This window comes from Peromyscus leucopus, chromosome 22, assembly GCF_004664715.2.
Source record: "Peromyscus leucopus breed LL Stock chromosome 22, UCI_PerLeu_2.1, whole genome shotgun sequence".
Taxonomy (NCBI): domain Eukaryota; kingdom Metazoa; phylum Chordata; class Mammalia; order Rodentia; family Cricetidae; genus Peromyscus; species Peromyscus leucopus.
The window spans coordinates 20,419,213-20,431,306 of NC_051081.1; the positions used below are offsets into that span (position 1 = coordinate 20,419,213).

The following is a 12,094-nucleotide window of genomic DNA, read 5'->3' on the forward strand; positions in this document are numbered from 1 at the left end:
CAACAGATGTGTCCAGAGGCTTAGTACCAAGGTTCGGGAAAGGAGAAAGTGATGACTCTGTTTGCTTTTGATGTCCAGCAGGGGGTCAAAAAGTCAAGAAGACAAAGGACCCCGGAGAGTGGTAAAAGACAGTAGAAAAAAAAAATAGTAACTGTTATTTTCCTATCTCCATCCAGGACCCCCAGAACCTATGCTGGACGAGGTGGGAGGTGAGAGCGAGATGGAAGAAGATGCTAGTGAGCAGGGTACCACATCCCAGAGCCCATCAGCTCAGCGATGAAGTCGGGAATCTAAAGGCCACTTGGGAAACGTTTTCTATTTCTAAACTACATCCTTCGAAGCTTTTGCTTGCAGGGCTGCACACATCTCCTGCTCAGTTAGTCTAGAGCTGCCCAGTTTCTGTCTGCTCATCAGTCATGCTTACCCAGTTGTTGGGAGGGATGGTCACACCATTCTCTCGAGTGCAGTTGTGCCAGATGTAATAATCAGCGTATTTCCCGCTCCGAGTCCTACTCGACTGAAACCAAGGATGTTTGTCACTGGTGTGGTTTGGGATGAAATCGACGATTAATTTTAAACCTAATGAGTAAAACCATTTCAAATGTTAGGAACAGACCGTGTGAGAAGGACAACAGTTAAGGGGAAGATGGGCAAGCCTGAACCGGGAGGCATGACGCTCTCGACCCGCGTTTCTCTCCCTGACACTTCTCATTTCCTTTACCTTTGTCATGGATGGCGGCAACCAAATCCTCAAAATCTCTCATTGTTCCAAAAAGAGGATCAATTTCTTGGAAATCCTCAACGCCATATCTGAAATCTTTCAAAGATGATTTGTAAAAGGAACTGATCCAAACAGTCTTTACGTGTAGAGAGGCGATGTAATCCAGCTTCTCTCCGATGCCTGAGGAGAGAGGCAAAGACGTGAGCAAACGAGGCTTTGGTTTTTTATTTGAAGCATTTAAAATAAAATAAGACGGCGATTAAAAAAAAAAAATGTCAGGCCGGGCGGTGGTGGCGCACGCCTTTCATCCCAGCACTCAGGAGGCAGAGCCAGGAGGATCTTTGTGAGTTCGAGGCCAGCCTGGGCTAGAGAGCGAGATCCAGGAAAGGCGCAAAGCTACACAGAGAAACGCTGTCTCGAGGAAAAAAAAAAAGTCAGACGGTCAGTGGCATCAGAAAAGAAGCCTCCCCCTCACCATCACTGCCTCAAAGGAATAGCACATTGGGTTTTTTCAATGAAGAAAAAGATTCGTGCTACTTTCAATACCCTAACATTGCCTGCCTGCCTGCCTGCCTGCCTGCCTGCCTCCTCCCTCCCTCCCTCCCTCCCTCCTTCCTTCTTCCTTCTCCTTCCTTCCTTCCTTCTTTCCTTCCTTCTTTCCTCCCTACCTTCTTTTTTCCTTCCTTCCTTTCCTTCTCCTCCTCCTTTTTTGTTTGACACAGGGTCTCTCTGTGGAGCCCTGGCTGGACTGAAAGTCTCCGTGCAGACTGGGCTGGCCTTGAACTCACAGAGACTCACCTGCTTCTGCCTCCCAGGTGCTGGGATTGGGACTAAATGTGGGTGCCGCCACCCTAAAACCTTTCTCAGGTGTAGACTGTACCCACACTTACACCTGTCTAAATATAAGACAGAAACTAGACATGATGCCAGGTGGTGGTGGCCATGCCTTTAATACCAGCACTTGGGAGGCAGAAGCAAGTGGATCTCTGTGAGTTCAAGGACAGCCAGAGCTGTTAAACAGAGAAATCCTATCTCAAAAAAAAAAACAAAAAACAAAAAACAAAAAACCCAACGACAACAAAAATTAGATGTGATTAGTTACTGAACACATTTGTCTAAATGACCCTCTTAGGAAAAGCAAATTTTTTAAAACTTTGTTTTGGGTGAAGGGATTTATAAGCTGAAAATTTTCCACTTTTTTCTTCTATTTAAAAACTATATCAAATCATTTTTATAGTGTTATTTAATATGCAAATTGAATTGCTATACATAAATTAAAGTTTTTAAAAATAAAAAGAAAACAAAACATGTCTAAAATAAAAATTTTTATATCAAAGGCCAAAATATTAGCAATTTTATTGAATTTGAGTATAATTCAGACAGCAATGTTGTCCTATGAATAACATCAATCTTCTAGCCTAACCTTTTACCTTTAATACAAATACATAGTTTAAAATATGTTAACATGTCACATAATATATATATACATAGTGTAGGCACACACACACACACAAATTTGAGACAGTGTCTCAAGTAACACAGGCTGGCTTCAAACTTACTATGTAGCTCAGGACAACCTTAAACTTCTGATCTTCCTGCCTCTGCAACTGGTAACACACACACACACACACACACACACACACACACACACACACACACATGCACGCACATGCACGCATGAATATGCTCAGGACACACAGTGCTGGGATTACATGCAAGCATGCACCATCATGCCTAGTTCATTCAATGACAGAGATCAAATCCAGAGCTAGGCAAGTATTCTATAACTGAGCGACAGTCATTCTTAGCTCTTGATTTTCATATTTAAAACCAATATTGTGGGTGAGCAAGGTGCCCAAGAACTAAGTGACATTTGGCCCCAGATAGTCTGGAAAGCACTAGCTCATACCAAAGCAGTTGGTTACTGTGGTTACTGAGCAGTTGCGCTGTGGCTCATCTGGGTTGAGATGTGCTACAGGAGAAGGCACAAACCAGATTTTTAAGACACAGTACATAAAGAAAGAACTTACAATACGTCAATAATATTTTATGCTGATATATTGATACAGAAATCAATATATTGGATTAAACAAAATATATTACTAAAATCAATTTCATCTTGAAAAAAAAAAAACTTGCACAGTACTGCTCTAGCAATGTAAAGAGGCTGGGATGGGATGATGCAGACGGGAGAAGAGATGTGCAAGGTGATGTATGGACCAGGGCGTTAGCCCTGACCATCTGGAGCAGAGGAGCTGATGAGGAAAGGCATGGGCTGGGGTGTCATGGGATAAGTCTGGGTTTCAGCACAATAAATAAGTAAATGACTGAGCAACCACTGAGACCTGTTACGTGGAAAAGAGGGATTGAGCAAAAATATAACGATGAGGTAGAAGACAGGTAATGCACCAGTATTTGCCAGGCTTCAAGTCTTCAGAGCAGCTGTTCGAGGGCTGGTCCCTTGTTCACTTCTGTAGGAAGGCAGGAGTTCACACACAAGACAGGCTAGACTTGGCAGGGGAGGCCTATGGACGTGAAGCTGGAGATGACTGGCTGGCTGCTGTGGCTTCTAGCTCGCGGTCCTAAATGCAGGTTCGGAGACTTGAGCTGGTAGTTCTCTCTGTTTCCCATGAGCCTTCCTAAAGCAAGTCAGAGGCCACACCTAAGCTAGAGGAGGTGGAGGAGACCACAGAGTCCCCTGGCCCCGGCCAAAGTGAAGATATTCTAGAGATACCCTTTCATTATCAGACTACTGAAACAAAGGTCCCTAAAGAATTAGAATTTCCCCGATCTCGTGCTGGGAGAAGGAAAAGCCTGAGGCCTGATGCAGCCAGAGGAGGAGCTTGTCTCCTAGGGGGGAGAGTTCTTACAGGTCAGAGCACCAGGAAGGATGATGGATCTGTATAATGATGAGTCACTTACAGATGGGACCACACCTTTGGACAGTACTGCTTAGCTGTGCATACCTCTCGCCTTCTATTGGAACCTAAGCTTTGTGTCAGGAACCCTGAACGCGACTTCTTCCCAGCCTATTGAATCAGTCTCTTCTCTGTTTTTGTCTATCCCTCTTTAATTGGCCTGTTGAGAGCAGTGGCTGAGCTGGGCCTGTTAGGGTTGCCTAGGTCCAGGCTCTGACTCCAGTAATGGAGAGATCTAAGCTGCTGGAGGGATGTAGGCTGCTCTCTATAGCAGCCTGCTTATTTGTGCTGTCTTTACAGGGGCTGTCACACTTCAGAGTATCAACAGGCAACAGAAATACTTCCATTTAAGCCAGGCAGTGGTGGCACATACCTTTAATCCCAGCTCTTGGGAGGCAGAAGAGAGCGGATCTCTGTGAGTTCGAGGCCAGCCTGGTCTACAGAGCGAGTTCAGGACAGGCTCCAAAGCTACACAGAGAAACCCTGTCTCAAAAAAAAAAAAAAAAAAAAAAAGAAAGAAAGAAAAAGAAAAGAAAAAAGAAATATTTTCATTTAAACTAGAAGCAAGCACAGGGCTGAGTGTACAGAAGTGGGGTGGGAAGGATGGGGGTGGGGGTGGGGAGTTGGGGGCAGCAGAGGGTATGCTCCAGCACAAGGGAGGGAGGGGGAAAAAAGAGGAAGACTAAGGGATGGAGAGACACCAAGGGACTGGGGGTCCCAGCCCACACTTGGGGAGACAGAAGACAAACACTAAAACCAAACCCAGGGTGGTTTCTCCAGAAGAGCAGGGTCCTTGACCTTGAGGACCTGTACCTACTGGATAACAGGAAATAGCAGAAAGGAACACAGGAGAGCTGACTAGAAACTTTTTTTTTTTTTGGGGGGGGGGGACTTGGGAACCACCTAGGAGCAGACTAGGAAGGCAGGGCCAGGAGGTAGGATCCCTAGTTCTGCGTTGTCAAAATACAACTGCCAACACTTGCTGGCTGAGAGGCAGCTGGTGCTCACAGGAAGTGCCAATGGGGCCATACACATGTCCAAAGCCCCCGGGGAAGGATGAGGGTGTAAGCTAAAGATTAATGAAGGCCCAGAGCTGCACCTTTGAGGACTATTCTCCAGATAGTGACGATGCACGAAGATTATCTTAAGAGTGAAAAGGCTGCTGAAATCGGCCACTGGCAGAAAGCTTGTGTCGCTGGACTGGACAAAGCCCTGGGATTCACCCCCAGCACTGAGGGTGTGGGAAGAGAGGCAGGAAGGGAGGGGGCACACTGGAGACAGTGCAATGAAAGTACAAAAAAAAAAAGTCTTTCATTAGTTATTAAGAAAAGTTGGGGATCTAGAACTTGTAACATTGTAAAGGCAGGCTAGAGCATCCCTTCTCATGCTCTGTCATATCATCCTGATGTTTTCTTTAGACAAATAATCCCTGCAGAAAACAAATGTCCTTGCTGGTAGTTTTCTTCTTGCTGAACCCCCTTTTCATTCATTCTCCCCTCGCCCCCCTCAATTTTTTGGGAGTGTGGGGAGCCCAGTTTGTCCTCCTTGAACTCATGGCAACCGTCCTTCCTTGGCCTCCTGAGGACTGCTATTAGAGGCCAGCAGGACAGCACCTAGTTTTGGGGGTGGGTTTTTTTTTTTTTTTTTCCAAGACAGGGTTTCTGTGTGTAGCTTTGGAGCCTGTCCTGGAACTTGCTCTGTGAGCACACACAGGTAGGATTTGCTGAAGGAGGCAGAGGCAGAGGCAGGAGGATCACGGGCACCCAGTTTTTTTGCTGTCCTAAACCATGTTGACTCTACCAACCAGTCCACAGTTTATACCCACTGTCGTCTGGTAGAATTTCTTTTTTTTTTTCTTTCTTTCTTTTTTCTTTTTTTGGTTTTTTTCGAGACAGGGTTTCTCTGTGTAGCTTTGCGCCTTTCCTGGAGCTCACTTGGTAGCCCAGGCTGGCCTCAAACTCACAGAGATCCGCCTGCCTCTGCCTCCCAAGTGCTGGGATTAAAGGTGTGCGCCACCACGCCCGGCTAGAATTTCATTTTTATATGGCCTGAAGGAGCATTCAATTATAGGGATACGAAATTACATATGAAACATTATTAGCTTAATTTAAAAAATATAAAATTTTGGTTTTATTTTTCTACTAATACGAGTATTGCTCTAGAGAACCCTTTATTTGGCTGACAGCTAACACCACGGTGTTAGTCCTTTTAGCCTTCTCTTATTCTCAGGATTGAAACTTGAAGAGTCTTTCCCTCCTGCAGACATCACATTTGTATAACGGGATGTATTTATTAATAAACTCCCAGCCAGACAAGCTATGTCACATACCAGGTAAGCCAGTCTCTGCTGAAACATGCAGCAAAAAGTCAGCGGTTTTAGGAGGATTAACAAACGAATGAGTATGTGCATTGGCTTAGTGGACAAGAGATTGAACCTTGTGCCTCCAAGGCCTTCAGCAAATAGCTTTACATCCAGGACAAGGTTTGCCGGCTTCTGAGTGGCGCTTGGATAACGCCAGGGGCACGGGTGCCAGCCATCCTGGAATGTGCTTACTGCACAACCCAGGCACTAAACGGTTTCGAGGAAGCTAGGTGTGGGAGGCACAAACCACCCTTCCCTGTTTGGTCCTGAGCTCTGAACACGCACCTTTCAGATCTCCATTCCCATCCTTGTCGCTGTCCTTAAAAGATCTCGGGTAGATCTGGTACATAGGACCTGCCTGCCACCAGTCAAGGCATTTTGGAGAGATGGCGATGATGGCTATGGTGGCCCCAATGAGCAGGAACACGGAAATCACGGTGAGCCAGAAGAGGATCTCCCGGGGCACCCGGTAGCGAGCCTGGCCGGAGAACTGGAAGAGCACCTCCTTGGGCATCCCCGCATAGGGCTGCACGGCTTTGGGGTGGGGCTCCTCTGGATCAGGGATACTCACAGCGGCATTGGGCTGTGGGGTGTCCCTGGAGCTTGGGTCTGAGTCCAGCTCTGGGATGTCTTCATTCTGGACAAACCCGTTATTGGTCCGGCATCCCTTCATACTCATCTGGATGGAGTCTCTGCTTTTGTCCTCATCCATGTCTCTACCCTGTGCGCCTCTTCCCGGTGCTTTGCAGCAGGGACCGAGGTGGAAAGATGGCTCGCTGAGTGCTGTGGTTTGCTAATGAGCTTTGAATGGTTTATAAATAAACCTGGCTGGACTTTGCCCAGCCAAGGAAGGGCAAAGGGGGTCGGGGGTAAAAATTATCTTTACACCGGATGGCTGACTCAGCTACAGTAACAATAAATATATGGAGGAGGAGACTAGGGAGAAGAGGCAGGGTTTCAAGCACTGTAAGATGCTATTTGTGTGAGTACCAACTGCCTCCAGCAATGATGGTTGCACAAGGCAGGTGTCCGTTACCACTGAGCCAGATATTTAAAAAATGGGTATAGTGGTAAATGCTAATTGCTTTACAGTGTTTGGAACATAACATTTCCTTTCTTTAGGTATAAAACTGATCCTGAATTTCACAAGGGGGAAACTGGATGTTCTTTTTGTTTGTTTAAAGGTCTCTCTTCCTACAGATCCACATAGAAGAGGCTCTGGAGGCAGGGGACCTCGCCACATTGTTGAAGCTCATTTTATTTCAGCTCAGACTGACTCCAGACAGCCCATGTGTATGCTAAGCTCCCTGTGTGTGCTCAGCTTGACCTAGAGTTCTTTGATCCCTGTGACCTAACATTTTTTTAAGCACTCAAAGAACCACGGTGGGGGAGAAAGGCTTCTGAGCCTTGCAAGTTCAAGTGTATTACTACAGGCAAACAGTCCTTAATGCTAGCACTAAACAGTTGTTTAATCATTGACAAGTGTAGAACGCATTCAGCTGGAGGGCTGAAGTGCTCGCCTCCAGGATTCCCTAAGCCTCAAGGAATGAGACTATCAGCCGCACTTGAGGGCTTGTTTGATTAGATAGGAGACATTTTTCTTTTTTAAATTTTATTACTATTGTGTATATTGTGCGCGCGCGCGCGCGCGCGGTCAGAGGATAACAATGCTGTGGAGCTAGCCGTCTCCTTCCACCTTTACCTGGGTTCTGGGATTGAACTCAACTGCCACCCCACCCCCCCCCGTTTTTTTCTCATTAGGGAAATTGCCTGGGTGCCTAACATTGAAGGGTTTTCTGTAGAACGATTTGATCCAGAATAATGAACTACTAAATTTTGTCTAACATTTTCTGTTTTTGGAGACAGGGTTTCTCTCTGTAGCTTTAGCTGTCCCTGGAACATAGATCCTCCTGCCTCTGCCTCCCGAGTGCTAGGATTAAAGGTGTGCACCACCACCACCCACCTAAATATATTCTTACAAATAAGTAAATGCCAAATCCCTCCTCATAAACTACACCTAATAAATGCTATTTCTCATTGTTTTAATTATACACGAAACTTCTTTGTAATGAAAGTTGTTTTGTGCTGTTGTCTGTTTTGACAAGTTGGCTTGGAAGTCACTATGAAGACCAGGATGGCCTTGAACTCAAAGAGGTGGCTAATGAGTTTAACATGCATGTTTTAATACTGCTTTATCTGTCAACTACATAATGACCGTTTTCAATACAAATTCATCTTTTCTCAGAGAAAGGATATATTTGTCCCACCCCCCGGCTCTGTGTGTGTGTGTGTGTGTGTGTGTACACCTACAAGCACAGGTTCACAGGAGGATCACAGGACCAACTCAGGTTGCCTGCTCGATCACACTCTTCCTATTCCTTTGCGATAAGGTCTCAAAGCTATGCTGATGACCAGTGTCTAAACAATCCATGTCTCTGCCTTGCTGTGGTGCTAAGGTCACTGGCACATTTAACCATGCCTGGCCTCTTACAAGGGTGCTGTGTTAAAGAGCTCGGCCCTTAAGCTTGCTCAGCATTCTGACCCACTGAATCATCTCTACAGGCCCTTGACCCACACTTTTAAAGGTTCCAGTCAGTGCTGGCTAGTATTTGGGCAACTTGACACAAGCTAGAGTCATTTGGGAAGAGGTGACATTAACGGACAAAATGCCCTCACCAGATTGGCCTGTAGGGCATTTTCTTGAGTGATGTGGGAGGGCTCAGCCCATGGTGGGTGGGGCCATCCCTAGGCTAGCGGTCTTGGGCTCTAAGGAAACAGGCTGAGGGAGTCATGTGGAGCAAGCCAGTAAGCAGCACCCCTCCATGACTTTTGCATCTGCTCCTGCCTCCAGATCCTGCTCAGACTTTCTCAGCAATGGAGTGTGACCTGAGAGTTATAGGCTAAAATAAACCCTCTCCTTCCAAGCTTGTGTTATGCTCACAGTGTTTAATCACAGCAACAGAAATCCTAAGACGCAGTCTGTAGCCAACCAGTTCATTGTGTTTGGGCCTCTGAGGAAACAGCACACCGTACATCACTGATGAGACCTTGGCAAAGGACTGTTAACCTCAGGGCCAGAAGCAAGAGACATGAGGGACCAGAGCCCAGTATCTCCAGAATGCAATTCTTGAAATTCATTACTATTGGGGGGGGCAGGTGGGACTGTGAAGAAGTATGATACTTATCCTCTTGTCTCTGCCTCATAAGTAGCAGGATTGAAGGCATACATCACTACACCCAGCTTAAATAACTTAAATGATGAAAATGTTAATGGTTCAACCTCAGTGTATAATCATGAACAGAGAAAACTTGACCTCACAGCACTTGCTTCCATAACAGAAACAACCCTGCTCACCCTCTCTGCTTGTGACTAACACAACAGCCACAGACCTTAATTTTGCAGAATGGGTGCTTTTAACAATAAACTAAATCATGAGCACACTTCTAAATCTGAGTATTAACTTTGAATTTACTCTATCACAAGGCATATTCACTGAGTGCAAAAGATAGTTGAGGTATATGTTTTCAACAAATACACCAGAGCACTTACCTTTAACACGAAAGGCGCACGCACGCACACGCGAGCACACACACACACACACACACACACACACACACACACACACGGTATATTTCATATATATATGTACATATCATGGAGATTCATACTATTAGTTAAAACATTAAATGTCAGCAGAAAACTTGGAATAACTTAACTGGACATTTCACACTGAATGGTTCATTATATCAAAGAATAGCACTTTAAATCATATTAATAAAAAAATTATTTCAAAAGATAGTTGTTCAGAAAGGGGTACTGTGTAATTTGACAAATGAAGTCCACAAAGTAAGCTGGCAATGTGTGTCAAGAGCTGTGATATTTTTTCAGGGTAATTGAGGCTATTATTTTGAAACAAATGACACAAAATAGAGTTGAGAATGAGACAAAAGAGGCAAAAAATATTGGAATCATGATTATATGTGATACATGTATATGTGCATATATAAATGTACATAAAGTACAAAAGAGAGCTTAAAGTACAGAAAGGCAGCATTCCAATCAGAGACAGAAAAAGGTTGTTTAACAGGTAATGTTGAACACCACTGCCCATTTGGAAAAACTAATAAAGCTATGTAGCTTACCTTATTCCTTAGACCAAAATAAGTTCTATGTACATCAATGTGAACGTATGCATTTTTAAAATACATAAAAATAATCCTGGAGTTGAAAACCTTTCCTAAATGCAATGCAAAATATAAATCCTAGAGCCTGTAAAGGGAAAACCCAGTAGGTTTTACTTCTTTAGAAGATAGGAACAGAAAAGCACACACACACACACACATCTAACACAGCAAGTTAGAAAGAGGACCAAAAGCCAAGAGCAGACAGTACAGGGAAAAGGTTACAAGTGGTTAAACATTTTACCCCGGACTAAAGAGCTGGAAACTGAAGTCAAAAGGTCCCGTCACTGCCATGCTGCAGACGCCTGTCAGTAACAAACCCAACAATCACAAGGCCCAGAGCCCGATTCCCAGCACCCACATTTTCAATTTTCCCACCCTTGGTGCATGGATGTTTTGTCTGCATGTAAGTCTGTGCACCACATGCATGTCTGGTACCCATGGAGGTCAGGAGGGCAACAGATCCTCTGGGACTGGAGTTATAAATGGCTGTAAGCCACCTTGGATGTTGGAAGAGCAAGCAGCTGGTGTTTTTAACCACCATCTTGCAGGCCCTAAAATAATCTTAAAATCACATTTGTGTGTTGGGTATGTGTACACACGTGCCAGAGAATGCACTTAGAGGTCAGAGGACAACTTATGGGAATCAGGTCTCTTCCTTTCACCATCTGGGTCCCAGGGATCGACCACAGACCATCGGAATTGGTGACTAGCAACTCTGTGACTCATCTTGTGGACACTAAAATTTTTAATCGACAAACAGCACACATACAATAATCAGGCGTCACACATGAAATCTACAGCCTGTTTCCCTTTGTCTTTCTCACTGGTATTTTTGAGTCCTGGTAGCTGAAGTCAATGAGTTTTTTGGAAAGAATTCCTTTTCAAAAATTATTTTACATACACAACTTGTTTTCATTTGGGTAGTGGATTTGATTTTGGTTACCCCTTCCATTCTGAAACATGAAAAGCAGGCAGCTAATTCTAACCAATTCTAATTCTGCTAGGCACACAAAAAGCAGATAAGTGAATAATCACTGTGGTGTTGCCAGTGAATGTATTTCAACATGCAGGACCACACAGATTAAATATGCAGAAAGAAATCCACCACACTGAGGTTTGCTCTTCCATGTAACTGAAGTCCCCAGAGATCTGAAACCTCCAGGAAACCTTCCCATGATTTTTCCTAAAAAAGATGTCCACCCTCACAAAGTTTACCCCATGGTCCCTGGAAAGAGCAACATTAACCTTGGCACTCGAAGCTTTGTGCTCAGAGACCAAATGTGCTGCTCTTCATCCTGCCAGACTTTCCTGCACTTTCGATCTTGATGAGAATTCCATTGCTCAGAAAGTAATGTTTATGCTGTGGGTACAACTGTTCACCATTCCCTAGCTATAAACACACTCATTAATAAAGAGTTGTGACAAAGAGTACAAGAATGTGGGTGTGCTCAGTGGTAGAGCTTGTCTAGCACATGTGAAGCTGCAGGTTTGAACCCTGATGAACTTATTTTAAAGAAAGGAGAAGAAAAACGTTGCCTGGGTGATGTGCTATGTCAATGAACCACTGAAGGCCATTTGCAGGTGTACCTACCAGCAAATAATTTGCCTGAACAAGCAAATCTGTATTTCTTGCATTCCTCAACACAGGTCTTGGAAGTGACCTGTATTAAACCAAAAAGGGTCTGAAGCAAAAATCTGTATCCATATACAAACACTAAATACAAACACTATCTCCTTTCAAGAGAGATCTAGGAATGACAAAAACTAGCCGCAGGATGTTTCCACAGCACACAGAAATCCACTAACTCCTGGTTTGAATGGTACATGGAGTAGGGAGATGAGGGAAGCAATGGGAATGACAGATTAGAGCTTTTACCACAACAATCCTTGGAATAAAACCACAAGTGC

The 12,094-nt window shown here is 44.6% G+C and overlaps 1 protein-coding gene across 1 annotated transcript in view; it reads right to left on the reverse strand.

The window, feature by feature from the left end:
- Positions 1-6,713, reverse strand: part of Slc3a1 (solute carrier family 3 member 1) — a 31,257-nt gene extending 24,544 nt beyond the window's left edge. Inside the window, exons 1-3 of the mRNA XM_028892696.2 lie at positions 6,287-6,713; positions 722-901; positions 425-579 (exon numbers count right to left, since the gene is read on the reverse strand). Of these exons, the coding sequence (XP_028748529.1) occupies positions 425-579; positions 722-901; positions 6,287-6,713 (762 nt within the window). The remainder of the gene's footprint in view (positions 1-424; positions 580-721; positions 902-6,286) is intronic.
- Between the last annotated feature and the right edge of the window lie 5,381 nt (positions 6,714-12,094).